Source organism: Prionailurus viverrinus, chromosome A2 (genome assembly GCF_022837055.1).
Source record: "Prionailurus viverrinus isolate Anna chromosome A2, UM_Priviv_1.0, whole genome shotgun sequence".
NCBI lineage: Eukaryota > Metazoa > Chordata > Mammalia > Carnivora > Felidae > Prionailurus > Prionailurus viverrinus.
This window is the reverse complement of record NC_062562.1, coordinates 3,649,372-3,663,052: the sequence shown is the minus strand read 5'-3', so window position 1 is coordinate 3,663,052 and position 13,681 is coordinate 3,649,372. Positions and strand designations below refer to the sequence as shown.

General features: G+C 57.0%; 1 protein-coding gene across 2 annotated transcripts; it reads left to right on the top strand.

The window, feature by feature from the left end:
• The first annotated feature begins 70 nt into the window (after positions 1-70).
• SLC25A23 (solute carrier family 25 member 23) lies at positions 71-12,811 on the top strand. 2 transcript variants are annotated; one of them, XM_047833473.1, is made up of 11 exons: positions 71-1,114; positions 2,232-2,358; positions 2,941-3,028; positions 3,312-3,423; positions 4,472-4,630; positions 4,721-4,873; positions 5,042-5,149; positions 6,147-6,314; positions 9,762-9,912; positions 10,898-11,078; positions 11,447-12,811. In XM_047833473.1, exons 1-11 carry the CDS (start codon positions 959-961, stop codon positions 11,751-11,753), a joined length of 1,710 nt encoding a protein of 569 aa, XP_047689429.1. In that variant the 5' UTR covers positions 71-958; the 3' UTR covers positions 11,754-12,811. The 2 variants fall into 2 exon arrangements, with proteins under 2 accessions (XP_047689429.1, XP_047689421.1); XM_047833465.1 differs by having other exon boundaries at positions 11,378-12,811.
• Positions 12,812-13,681: the final 870 nt, after the last annotated feature.

The following is a 13,681-nucleotide window of genomic DNA, read 5'->3' as shown; positions in this document are numbered from 1 at the left end:
AGCGCGACAGGCTGATGCCGCGCCTCCAGCGTTCGGCTTCCCGGTCTCCGTCGGCACTCGAGCCTGGGATACTGAGAGGCCCAGGTTGGTCTGGAGAGAGCAGTCAGCCAAGCGACCGGATCCTGCCGCGGCCCCTTTAAGACGGCCAGGCCAGCCAGAAGTCGCGGGGGCCCAAGAAGGCACCAGGTCTGCGCGGAAGCCCCGCCCAGGTGGGGCGGGCGGGCGCAGCTCCAGCAGTTCTGGCCAATAGGAAACCGACTCTGCAGCCGCGCCGCCAGTTGATCTTCCGTTTCCCAGTCTAAGTGGGACATAGAAAGGAGGCTCGCGGGAGGGATGTAAAGCTTGCGGGAGAAAGCACCGCCTCTTGATTTTCTGTTTCTGCGGCCGAGTGGGGGGATGTGAAATGAGCGGGCGGGCAGATGGAGGGCTGGATCGCCTCGGGTTGGTTCTTGAGCACGTCTGGGTTGAAAACGAGTACTTTGGTGCCTAAAGAGGATTAGTAGGGGAGGGAGGTCAAGTGGAAAGGGATTACGAAACCAAATCCCTGATATCTCTCTACTTCGCCCCTTGGGGCAGAGGGTAAACTGAGGCACGCAAGGCAGAACTCTGAAAGCAGAATTGAGACCATTGACCTCTCCAGCCCCTCTCCCCAGAATGAACCCTGGCGCTTCCTAGGCTGTGCAACATCAGAGCATCCCCGACACACCGCCCCACACCCGCAGCTCCGCCTCCGGCCCCCTCCCCCCCATGCGGGTCGGGGGAGGAGACGCCAATTCCGGCGCGGGCGGCGACGGTTAGCAGTCACCGGCTCCTGCAAGTGCCAGAGCCAGGCGGGCAGCGCGGAGGCTGCGGTGGCGGTGGCCGCGGAGCTGGCCCTGCGGGGCCCCGGGGGGGAGGGGGAGCCGCGAAGCCCCCGCTGAGGCCGCCGCTGCCGGGCCTCCCCTCCCCCCCGGGCGCCATGCGGGGGGGCCCGGGCGATGCGGAGCGGCGACAGCGCTGGGGTCGCCTCTTCGAGGAGCTGGATAGTAACAAGGACGGCCGCGTGGACGTGCACGAGTTGCGCCAGGGACTGGCTCGGCTGGGCGGGGGCGACCCGAACCGCGACACCCAACAGGTACCCCCGCGGGACCCCAGCCTGGCGCGCGGCGCTCGGGCCCGGCCGGCGCCCGGTAACCCGAGCCCCTGAATGGAGCGCCGCCGCTGCCTGGGAGTGCCTGTGGCTGCACTCCAGGGCCGGTGCCCAGCCTGAGCGTCTCTCTCCCCCTACCCCTGCCCACCGTGTCTGGGCCTAACGGGTTCGCCCCAGACCGAGCCAAGGAGGCCCCAGGCCTGCAGTTCGGCTGCCAGCACCCGGTCCCCACCCCCGTCGCCGGTGCTTCGCGGGTGGGGGATGGCTGCCAGAGAATGGAGCCCGTCCGCTTTCCTGCCCACTGCCTTGGACACACCCTCCTCTGAACTCTCCACCCATCCCGAGACCTACCCTGCTCCCACCTCAGGAGACACACCCTTCCCGTCCGCCCTCCCCTCCTCTGGGCACCCACTGCCCCCCACCCCACCCCCAGCAAGCCACCCAGCCTCTCAATGTTTACATTTCCCGACCTGCCCATTCCAATAAGCCTGGCTTAATGCCCCAGGCTGTCCCAGCCGGGGATCCTGCCCGCCAACACCCTTAGCTGGGGGTGTAGGAAAGCAGGAACCTGCCCCCAGACCTATGCAGGTGTCCCTGACACCTGTAGCCCCAGCTGCCACTGGAGTGTCTCCACAGCATCTTGAGGCCTCCAGTACAAGCCTCCGCTTCCCAGGTGGGAGGACAGAGGCCCGGTGGGCTCTCAGCTTGGATCTACCCCACATTGCCCAGAGCTGTCTCTAACGGGAGCTCCCGGAACAGCCATATGGACAGGTTTTTGGGTTGTTGTTGTTTTTTTAAGAGACAGCTGGGAGGACAGGCTTTCAGAGACAAGAGCCCAAGGCTACCTACCACTTCCCAGCTCTGTAACCTTGAAAAAGTTACTCGACCTTGGAGAGCCTCAGTTTGTTTGCCAGGAAAACTGGACAACTGCTTTCCACCCCACCGCTCAACTGTGGCTTGGGCATGTTGCTGAGAAGTGAGCCGGCGCCTTCCCCTGCTTTAGGTTCTGGGGGGGCTCTGAGTTCCCTGGCCATGAGCTTGCCATGCCCCCTGCAGATGGGGAGCGGCCATCTGGAGCTCCCTCATCCCTCCCCCCTGCCAGGGCAGTTCCCCTGAGGGTGACACTGACCCACACGGTGGGCTGGACCTGGAGGAGTTTAGCCGCTACCTGCAGGAGCGAGAACGGCGCCTGCTGCTTCTGTTCCACAGCCTGGACCGGAATCAGGATGGTAAGGCCCAGGGATGGGCTGCAGGGGCCCTGGAGACACCAACGGGGTTAGAACTGGCAGTGCTAGGAGGAGGGGGGAGGGCCACTTCTCCCTGATGACTCACGGGCTATTTTGGGAGCTCTCCTCACCCCCCAGCTAGGTGGTTGGGCCCATGGGCCCATCCTACCTCCTTTCCCTTCTGGGATGCGACCCCTATTATTGCCCTTATGTTTCTGAGGGACAAAGATGCCCCATATTGCTTCTGGATTCCCTAGGAGGCGTAGGCACCCCCCATCCTTCTGGATCCCTAATATTGCCTCTCAATCTCCTATGGCATAAGGACCCCCATAGTTATCCTGGATTCATTCTTTCATTCATTCATGGAACAGAGGAACCCGCCCCCCAACATTTCTCACTTCTACCTCTCTGATCCCAATGGGTCAGTGACACCCCACCCCACCCTGCTGCAAATCTCACCCTGGGTTCCTGGATCCTCTGGTCTTGCTAGACCATCCCATTCTGAGCTGTACTGCACCTGGGCTCCAGGGTTCCCCCCACCCCCACCCCCCCACACACCCTTTTCTACCTCTGGCCCCCTCCCAGGTCATATTGATGTGTCTGAGATCCAGCAAAGTTTCCGAGCTCTGGGTATTTCCATCTCTCTGGAGCAAGCAGAGAAAATTCTGCACAGGTGAGTAGCTGGGGTTCCAGAATCACAGGTAACTCAGGTCCCCGGGACCCCTCAGCCACCTTGAACCTCTAGGCCCCAGGGCAGGTGGAGCTGAGAGGCGGGCTTGGGAGTCAGGCAAATCCTGGGCCACTCTCTTCACTTCTCTGAGCCTCAGTTTTCCCCTTTGCAAAATGGCCAGCTCTCGGTGCACAGGGAGTCAGTCTACCCCCAAACCAACCGAACCCCATCCGACCCCCTCCAGCCCCCAGCATTGATTCTGTCCCACCTTGCCCCACATCCCCAGCATGGACCGTGACGGCACAATGACCATCGACTGGCAGGAGTGGCGCGACCACTTCCTGTTGCATTCGCTGGAGAATGTGGAGGATGTGGTCTATTTCTGGAAACATTCGACGGTGAGGTGGGGGCAGCTTTCCCAGCTTGGTGGCCGGGCCTTACTCTGGTTTCCCCAGGGCATGGAGGGGCTGGGTCAGGAGCCTTGAGAAGGAGGAGCTGCTGGGAACGGTCAAGGGATGAGAAACTCCAGTCCTCCCTTCCTCCGATCAGTGCTCAGGGGACTAGGGACCCACTGCGGGGAGGTCTGGAGCCCTTCAGACCTGACTTTGGGGCAATGGGGGCAGACTGTGGGAGGTGGGAGCACAGGGAAGGAAGAGCTCACCAGGTGGGTCACCCAGCCCCCAGCTTCCACCCACAGCTCTCTTTCTACTGGTTTCTGTTTGCCTCAGTAAATGGTTCTATTGCCGAAGGGACTCCCAAGAAAGCCACCTTCTTTGGAGGGTTCACTGAGATCCACTGGAAGGTGGGAGAGGAAGTGCTCTAGATTGCCAGCTTCTAGTTGGGGATCTCTGAGTGATGCTTCCAGTAGGATCTGATGGCATCTGGAGGGGAATCCACACGTGAGATCCGGGGAGATCCTCTTGGGAGATCCAGAGATTCCCACCCTGGGGATCCATGAGGGGGCTTGGTTGGGATGTCTGTAAGTGGATTCTAGGGGAGGGGTGATCCCTGGGGGACAGATTCTCTGTGGGATCTCTTGAGGCCCTGGGAGGGATCCACTAGTCTCCTTATGTGGCAGGTCCCTGATGGGATCTCACGTGGCCCTGGAGGGATCTTGTGGAATCCTTGTGTGGGAGATCCTTGGGCGGGATCCCTCAAAGGGGTCTGATTGGCTCTGGGAGGAATCTTTATGTGTAGATGCTTGAGTAGATTCCTTTGCTGGGATCTGGTGGAGGTGCCCAGGAGGGGTGTTAGGATCCTGTGTGGGATCAGGCTGGATGTTTTGGTAGGATCTGGTAGGGGTCCAAGAGGGATCGCCCGGGCTCTCCAAGTGCGATGCACTGGCAGACTCTCTGGGTGTCCTGGGATTCATGAGGGAGTCACCGTTTGGGGCTGAGTCGCATCTCCCTGCCCCCCGGCCTGACGGCCCAGTCCCTGCGTCCTTAGGTCTTGGACATCGGCGAGTGCCTGACTGTTCCTGATGAGTTTTCAGAGCAGGAGAAGTTGAGCGGCATGTGGTGGAAGCAGCTGGTGGCGGGTGCGGCGGCAGGCGCCGTGTCGCGGACAGGCACAGCCCCTCTGGACCGCCTCAAGGTCTTCATGCAGGTGAGGGGCCCTGGAAAGAGCCCCCCTCCCCCGTCCCAGGCCCGGGGCCCCCAGAAGAGGACCGCAAAGCCACCTTGTCTCCCCACGTAGGTCCACGCCTCCAAGACCAACAAGCTGAACATCCTGGGGGGCCTAAAGAACATGATCCGGGAGGGGGGCATGCGCTCCCTGTGGCGTGGGAATGGGATTAACGTGCTTAAGATCGCGCCAGAGTCGGCTATCAAGTTCATGGCCTACGAGCAGGTGGGGGCAGGCGTGAGAGACGTCAGCCAGACGCAAGGGCTAGTGGGATTGGCCTGGGGGTGGGGGTGGGGAGGGGTGTCCGCAGGACCCCGGGAGTGGGCATCGGCTCCCCTGTGTGGTGCCCACAGCAGGAGGACCTGAGATCCTGCCCACCTCTCCCGCCTCCAGATCAAGCGGGCCATTCGAGGGCAGCAGGAGTCACTGCACGTGCAAGAGCGCTTTGTGGCCGGCTCCCTCGCCGGCGCCACAGCCCAAACCATCATTTACCCCATGGAGGTGAGAAGGAGGGACCCTGGGAGAGGCCCCGTGGCAGGGTGGGAGGCTCGCAATAACCATGTCACTCTGCGGTGTGGTAGACGTTGGAAGTATAGCTTTGCCTCTCCCGGATTCGGACTGTAGCTCATTAGAGCAATGCTGTTTCATGGGTAGTCTGTGTGGGCATCGGCAACTGAGATGTGTCTCCTGGGGATGGTGGCGTTGGTCATAACTGTTTAGGCAGCAGCCGTGGGTTCCAGCCGCTCACAGTCACGCCTCTTCTAAGGATACTGATTTCCAGGATGTTTGTTCCCAGGGGAATCATTTCTAGATGAAACTGTTTTCAGAGAAATCGTTTCAGGTTTCAGGTTGTGCAGTGTATCAGGATTGCAGTGTATCATGGAAAACTCAAATCACATAAATGAAGTCTGAGGTAAGCAGTTCAGGGCAGGTATGGTGAATTCAAAGTGTTAGAGACCCAAGTTCCTTCCCTCTATCTTCTTCCAGCACTTCAGAATGTAGCACCCACCTCATGGACCAAAGTGACTGCTTGTGCTCCAGTCATCACATCCATATTGCAGTCAAGAAGGAAGAATAGACAAAGGAAAGAACACCTCCCTGCCTTTAAGGATACTTTCTGAGAGTCACACATACCTGTTTTCCTGCTGTTTCATTAGCTAGGACTTAGTCACATGGCCATACATCTAGGGAAGATGAGGAATGTAGTCTGTATTTCTAGTGGCTCTGTGCTTGCTGAAAATTATAGCTTCTATTATTAAGGGGAAAAGGGAACGAGATATTGGGAGACAGAAGTGGCCATCATATGTAACTCTGAGAGGTGTCAACATTTTTAGGTATAGGGATTTGGGGATGACGGAAGATTCTAGAGTAAGTGGTTTGTTAAATTCCAGTATTGCCAGGGTACATCCTTCCAGAAGTAGCTATTTCTACGTGTCTTCGTTCCTGGATGTGGTGTGTCTGGAGGCAGTTTTTCCAGGGATAACCGGGTTCTCTCCAGGTGCTGAAGACGCGGCTGACCTTGCGCCGGACGGGCCAGTACAAGGGGCTGCTGGACTGTGCGTGGCAGATCCTGGAGCGAGAGGGGCCCCGAGCCTTCTACCGAGGCTACCTGCCCAACGTGCTGGGCATCATCCCCTACGCAGGCATCGACCTGGCCGTCTATGAGGTCTGTGGGTAGCCCGCCCCTCCCTCCTTTTTTCTCCCCTCTGAGATTTGCCCACGGGACACCGTCTTCCCATGGGCCGACTCAGTCGACCTCCAAAACTAGGGAGAAGCGCCATGGGCCCTGGGGAACCCCTTCAGCCATCGGACTCCCGACTCTTGCATTTACCACTGTGAGAATTCTCATCACTTCCCTTTGCAGTACAGCCTTCCTGGGTCTCAGGACATGGGATGTTCAGGGACCACGGTAGCTCACAGACTCACGGGAGCAGGTGAAGATGAGCTTGAAAGATGCCCACCTCCCCAAAGCACGTATCGGACCCCGCTGATGCCTTCTTCAGGGCCTGCCCGTTTCGGCATCAGCTGTCATCGTAAAAACTACACATCTCAGCACCTTTTTCAAGAGAGGCAGGAACAGGGAGTTTTTGGTTTTTGCTTTTTCTCTTCCAGAGACCTTGTTCATTGCTTTTTACCTTCTTCTGGTGGGATCACCAGGTTCCTCGGTAGCACAGCCCCAGTTGTCCCCAGGCATCCCCCAAAGTCTTTGTATTCGGGACAAGGCCAGCCTCACGGGCAGGTGACCAGGGCGGTTGCCAAGGGCCCCACGTTCAGAGGGCCCTCCCCTTGGTTTAATGCTCTGCTGTTGCTGTCTTGAAATGCCTAATCAGCTTTGGACAAGGGACCTCTCATATTTTTAATACGCTTTGGACCTTGCGAATTATGTGGTTGGTCCTGACCTACAACACTCCACACCTGCCATCCATACCCGATGTCCCCAGCACCCAGCATCTATGCAGCCAAATGAGACAAGGCCATCACCCATTCACTCACCTGTTTGTTGATTCATTCATCCATTCATTTATTCACTGGTTCACTCAGCAACTACTTACTAAACATCCAAAAGCACTGGGCATTGTGCTGATTGATGCAGATACAGCATTAAATAACACCATCTTTGCCTTCCTGGGGCACCCACTCCAGCGAACAAGGAAGTCAGCCAACCAGCAAACAAGTAGTTTCAGATCCCGCTAAGTTCTCAGAAGATGATAAAACAGGATGTGTATTTGAAAGTAACAGTGGGCAGGAGGTGGAGGGGTCTAGGCTCGCCTCTGAGAGGTGATGTGGGAGGGAGTGTGAACAAGGCAGAGAGTGTAGGTCCAGAGGCAGGCCTGTGGGAGGAATGGAAGTCTTGAGTGGCTTGAAGGAACCAGAGATTCAGCAAGAGCTCAATGACATGGCTGGTTTTTCCTAAGTGCAAGACAAAGCCATTGAGGGCTGTGTGCAGAATTGAGACCTAACTTTATTTGATCCATTCTTCGCCAGAAAAAGGGAGCTGGGAGGTCTAAGGAGTTTGAGAAGCGTTGTGCCCTCTTGGAGTTTCAAACTCTTTATTAGTCCTTTAAAGGCTCTGACAAGTCTACAGAGCAGTGATTTCACTGTTTGGGGTTTTTTTTTGTTTTGTTTTGTTTTGTTCTTTAGCCCAGTGCGGGCCATGCCTATGCAGTCATCAGAACTTCTTTTCAACAGAACAGCCGTTAAGACACTCATTAAACACCAATTTGGCAAATGCTGCTCCAGAATTGCAAAGGCAATAATGGTGAACAGTTGCTTCCAATGTGCTCACTCCATGCTCCGGCCAGACATCACTAATCTATCTATCACAGCCCCGCGGCCAGACATCACGAATCTATCTATCACAGCCCGGAGGCCCTCTCAACACACTTCCGGGCAGCCATTCCCAAGGGGTTAGAATTGACATAGGAAATGAAACTGAGGAGCCATCCCAGTCCCAGAGTATGAAAGAAGGTTCTCGCAGAGGCTCCAATAAGGGATTGGCTGCCCCTAAAGACAGAGCGCCCCACTCTGGACTCAGGTGTGCCTCTGAATGTTGATTCCCACCTGTCTTTTGTGGCTCTGGGTAAGCAGCTTCCCTGGATCCTCAGTTTTGCATCGATTAAATGGAGATGACAGTGGTATTTGTCTTAGTTTGAGGTCTTCCAGAAGCAGGGATGTGAGAGCAAGTAGTTTGGCGGGAAGGTAAGGCGACCAAAACAAGGAGCATTAGCTCCCTAGGGCTGCCTAACCTCAAACTGGGAGGCAACAGACATTTATCGTCACAGCTCTGGAGGTCGGAGTCTAACCTCGACTCAGCAGGGCCATGCTCCCTCTGAAAGCTTAGAGGGAAATCCTTCCTTGCTTCTTCCAGCTTCTGGTGGTGGCCGGCAATCCTTGCCGCTTCTCTGCTTGTAGACCCATCCATCCGATCTCGGCCTCTGTCACCGTGTGGCTGTCTTCCCCCCTGCTACGCGTCTCCATCTCTGTGTCTCCTCTTCTTATAGGGACATCGGTCATTTTGACTATGGGGCCACCCTACTCCAGGATGGCCTCACCCCAACCCATCACACCTGCAAAGACTCTTTGCAAACAAGGTCACAATCTGAGATCCTGGGGGTTAGGACGCCAACATATCTTTTGGGAGGACATAATTGAGCCTGTTAGCAAGGAAGCTATCGTGGCGGGCAGGTGGAGCTCAATCCTGGCGGCGGGCTCTGCAGGCACCTGCATAGAACACGCCCCAGCAGAGACGCAAGGGAGTTGGGGTATTGATACACCCAGTCAGTTGTCTGAAGCTCGCTTCTGGGGGTGCTGGTTCCCCAGCACTTCCCGCCTATTCCTGGGCGCTCAGCACAGCCTTGCCCGGGTCCAGTGAGAGTCCTCGGGCAGAACCGTGGATACTGGCAGCTGGGAGTCAACAGATTTGGGTCGAAATGGTAAGGGATAAGAACGGGGTGTCCACCTTGGCGAGGGTGTTAGTTTTCTATGGCTGCTGAATCAAATGACCACAGACTTAGTGGTTTAAAATAGTGCACATTTATGACCGTGCTTTCTTTTTTAATTAAAAAACATGTTTTAAGTTTACTTATTTATTTTGAGAGAGACAGAGAGAGAACACAAGCAGGGGAGAGGGACAGAGGATCCAAAGCAGGCTATGAGTTGTCAGCACAGAGCCCGACGCGGGGCTCGAACTCACAAACCGTGAGATCACGACCTGAGCCGAAGTCGGACGCTCCACCGACTGAGCCACCCAGGTGCCCCTGCTCTCTTATAAGGAGCCTCATGATGACACTGGACCTACCTGGATATTCTAGCATCGTGCCCCCTTAACTTAACCACATCTGCAAAGTCCCTCCTGCCAGGGGAGGTACCATATTCCCAGGTTCCAGGGACAAGGGCATGGACAGTAGGGGCAGGGGCCATCCTTCCACATACCATAGAAGCTGAGGACTGAGTGGCAGGGTGCAGGTACAGTGCTGTGGGGCACCTAGGACCACCGCTAGGCTAGTACCCGCTGCCGTGGGGGGGGGGGGGGGGGCTGCGGAAGCCAGCCAGCAGGGGGTCTGCGGTGTTACCAGTTCCAATCCAATCCCGCTCCCTTCTCTGCCCCTGCCAGACGCTGAAGAACCGATGGCTCCAGCAGTACAGCCACGACTCGGCCGACCCAGGCATCCTCGTGCTCCTGGCCTGTGGCACCGTCTCCAGCACCTGTGGCCAGATAGCCAGTTACCCCCTGGCCCTGGTCCGGACCCGCATGCAGGCCCAAGGTGAGGCCTGGGTGGGGGGATAGGGCGGGGAGAGCCTCACAGCTTGGGCCCCTCCCCCTCATCCCCAGTTCCTGCGGTCCCCGGTAGGCGGAGGGATCTTCCTGGACTTGGATGGCCTTCACTAAAGTCCCTACCTTTCTCTGGGCCTCAGTGTACCCATTTGTGACAGTGGAACAGGGGCCCTTCAGCCGAAGGAGGAGAGCAGGTGCAGCGGTTCCTGGAAGAGTGCCCTAGCAATCTTAGCGGGGAGGGCTGCTCGTTTGAGCTCCAATTTGCAAGGCTGGGTTACGGGCAGGGGGGAAAGCTCAGGTCAAGGAGGGGTGGGGCCAGGCTGGTTATGGGTGTTTTGTTTTCCTCTGTAGTTTTCTTTTAGGAGTTTCTCCCCCCAACACACACACACACACACACACACACACACACACACACATTCCTGGATCTGTTTGGGGAGTTTCCTTGGGAATTTTAGCTTTTGTATTTTGTGATTTTTCTCTGGGGGTGTATCAGTGCATAAGCCTGGGTTCTCACCCTCTGAGAGCTCCCAGGCTGGAAGGGAAGCAAGAGGCTGAATAAATCGTTTCACACTTCAGTATGGACTTAGGGTTGAGCAAAGGAAAAGGGAAAGAGCCACACTTAGACTGGGGTACCCAGGAGGGCTCCCCTAAAGAGCCTGCTTTGGAATGGAGGCTGGAAGGCAGAGTGAGAGTCAGCTGGGAGAAGAGGCAGGGAGATGAGTTCCAGGAAGGGGAAAACGCCTGTGCCCTCTGCCACCACACACACACATACCCCTTCTCTGTTTCTAATCATCCCCCAACTTGGGCCCTCGAGATCCGGGTGGAAAGGTGAACAGCCATCTCTAGAGTGGCAGGTCCCACTGCTAATCTAACCCCCTCCCTCCTGCTGCAGCGGCCAAAAGCCCAGTCCTGGGAGTAGGAGGGGGCAGTGAGAGGGGCCCTTTGGCCTTACCTGGCCTCCCCACCCCTCCCAGCCTCCATCGAGGGCGCCCCCCAGCTCTCCATGCTGGGTCTGTTCCGTCACATCCTGTCCCAAGATGGCGTGTGGGGCCTCTACCGGGGCATTGCCCCCAACTTCATGAAGGTTATCCCGGCTGTGAGCATCTCCTATGTGGTCTACGAGAACATGAAGCAGGCCCTGGGGGTCACGTCCAGGTGAGGGACCCAGAGCCTGCCCCACCCCAATCATGAACCCCCCCCACACACACACCTCAGCCACTGGAGACTGGTGGCCCAGCCAATGGACCCCAGGGCCCCCGCACCAAATCACAGGATCCCTACACCTAATCCACTGGGTCCTGCTCCCCACGTCTCAGCTTCCGCCCCCTCCCCACCCCCGCACACACGCTGGGTCCTGGGCCTCCATGTCTTAACCAGGGGATCCCCTAGAGCCCAACTAATGGATCCTGGTGACCCAACCACAGGACCACATCCCGCCATATCTAAACACCCAGACCCCAGCTCCCTCAGGCCCCCGATCCAGCACCGGGTCCTAGATCCCCAAACCCGCTGGCGGATCCCAGATCCCCATGCTTCCAGCCCTGGATCTCCAAGCTCGGCCACTGGATTCTGGATATCAAGAAGCCTCAGCCACCGGATCCTGACAATGCAATGCCTAGATCCCGGGGCCCCAGCCACTGGATCCCAGATCCCCTCACCCCAGCTACTGGATTCCCGCATTCCTTTGCCTTGACCCTGAGTCCCGGATCCCTCCGCTTTGACCACTGGATTCCATACATTTCAACCACTACACCCTCAACCCCCAACCACCGGATCTCGGATTCCCAAGCCCTGACCGGCTGGATCCTGGCTTCTAAATCCACAATGTGAGAGCCCAACGGCAGAGCGCGTGGGTCCCGGCGACTGCAGCTGTTGGGCCCCAACCCCTTCACCACAGGCACTGGATGCTGAAACCTCACCCATAGGAAGGAGACCCCGACCCTTCCAAGCACTGGATCCCAGCCCCTTAACCCCTGGATTCTGACCGGAATCCTCCCAAGGCACTGGATCCTGAGTGCTCAGACTCTAAGCCTAGATAGATCCCAATAGGCCAATCACAGCATCCTGGACCCCACACGCCCCCGTCCCAGACACACCCCAGAGCCCAGGGCCCTCCCCACTCCCCGTGACACAAAGCCCATGGTCTAAGGAGCCTGCGGGAAGCCCAGGTCCTGGCCTCCTTCTTGGGACTTGTCCAAAGTCCTGACCCATCTAAAAGCTGGCAGCACAGGAAGGAGAGGTCCCTCCCACACCCTAGACAGAGGCTGGACACCCCCACCACCTACCCAGCATGGCTACGCCTCTGGCCCCTGGGGAAACTGCTCCCCCGAAATGCTCTGCAATGTCCTCCGTCCCCTTCCCACCTTGAGGCTAACGATAACCCCCAGTCACTCTTTCTTGGGGGCTGGCAAGGGGGCAGTCTGAGGCTGGGGACGCATTAAGGGGACCCCCCCCAAACCCACCCTAGCACTGCCAGCCTCTCCCCAGGCTTCAGGGTTGGGAGCCAGGAGGAAGTCTACCCGGACTAGCCTTCCCTGGAGCCCAGCATCTGCTTTTGCAAAACGAACAGGCCAAATCCCCAAACTCAGTCTATGTCTATTTTTCTACCAGAGAGGAGCAGACATTCCTTCCCCCTCAAATAACCCAAGCCCCCCCCCCCAGCACCCCCCACTACCCTGTACATTCTGCACTTTATAGTTGGATTCTGAGCTTAGCATAACTGGGGACCCCCTCCCTTCACTCCTCCCAAGTCTTTGGGGAACCCCCTTAGAGGACTGCAAAAGAGGAGCTGTGTTGTTTCAGGGGGCTGGAGGACCCCCCCACCTCCCCTTCCCACCTACACCGTGTCTCACCTCCCCGCCTGTGTGTGTTATTTCCAAGGAAAGAGCAAAAGAATACACTTTCTAAGCTCTTTCGTTGTGGTTTTTGCTGAAAAGGGGGGGGGGGGGTGGGGGACCGCCTCAAACTACCCAGCAGGGGAGGGACATGGGCCGTCCTCCGTCGCACGCAGTTCCGGGAGACCAGGAAGTGACTCCCTCTTTAAGCCTCAGTTTCCATAGCTGTAAAGTGGGGGCAGTGAGAAATCCACATTCATGAGCACTTTGGATTTTTCCAGTACTCTAATTACACAAGGGTATTTGTTTGCCCAGGGCTGTAAATTACCACCAACTGGGGCCTTAAAATGGCAAATGCTTTAGATTGAAATATTTTTTTATTGTGGTAAAATACACGTAAAATTTACCATCTTAACCATTTTTTTAAATATGTGTTTGTTCTGAGAGAGAGAGAGAGAGAGAGAGAGAGAGAGAATCCCAAGCTGGCTCAGTGCTGTCAGTGGAGAACTGGACGCACGGCTCGAACTCACAAACCCCAAGATCATGACCTGAGCCGAAATCGAGTCAGAGGCTCAACTGACTGAGTTGGTGCCCCTCATCCTAACCAGTTTGAAGTATACAGCTCAGTCAAGCACATTACATGGTGGTGCAGCCACCCCCACAACCCATCTCCAGAACTTTCCATCTCCCCAGACTGAGATCCCGTCCCCATGAAGCACTGACTCCCCATCCCTGGCTCCCACCATCCCCTCTCTGTTTCTGTGGACAGGGCTCCTCTAGGGACCTCCTGTGAGGGAGGTCATGAAGTCCCTTTGTGACTGGCTTTTCTCACTGAGCATAACGTCCTCAGGGTCCATCCACGATGTAACAGGTGCCGGGATGTCCTTCCTTTTTAAGGCTGAACACTATTTCGTTGTATGGATG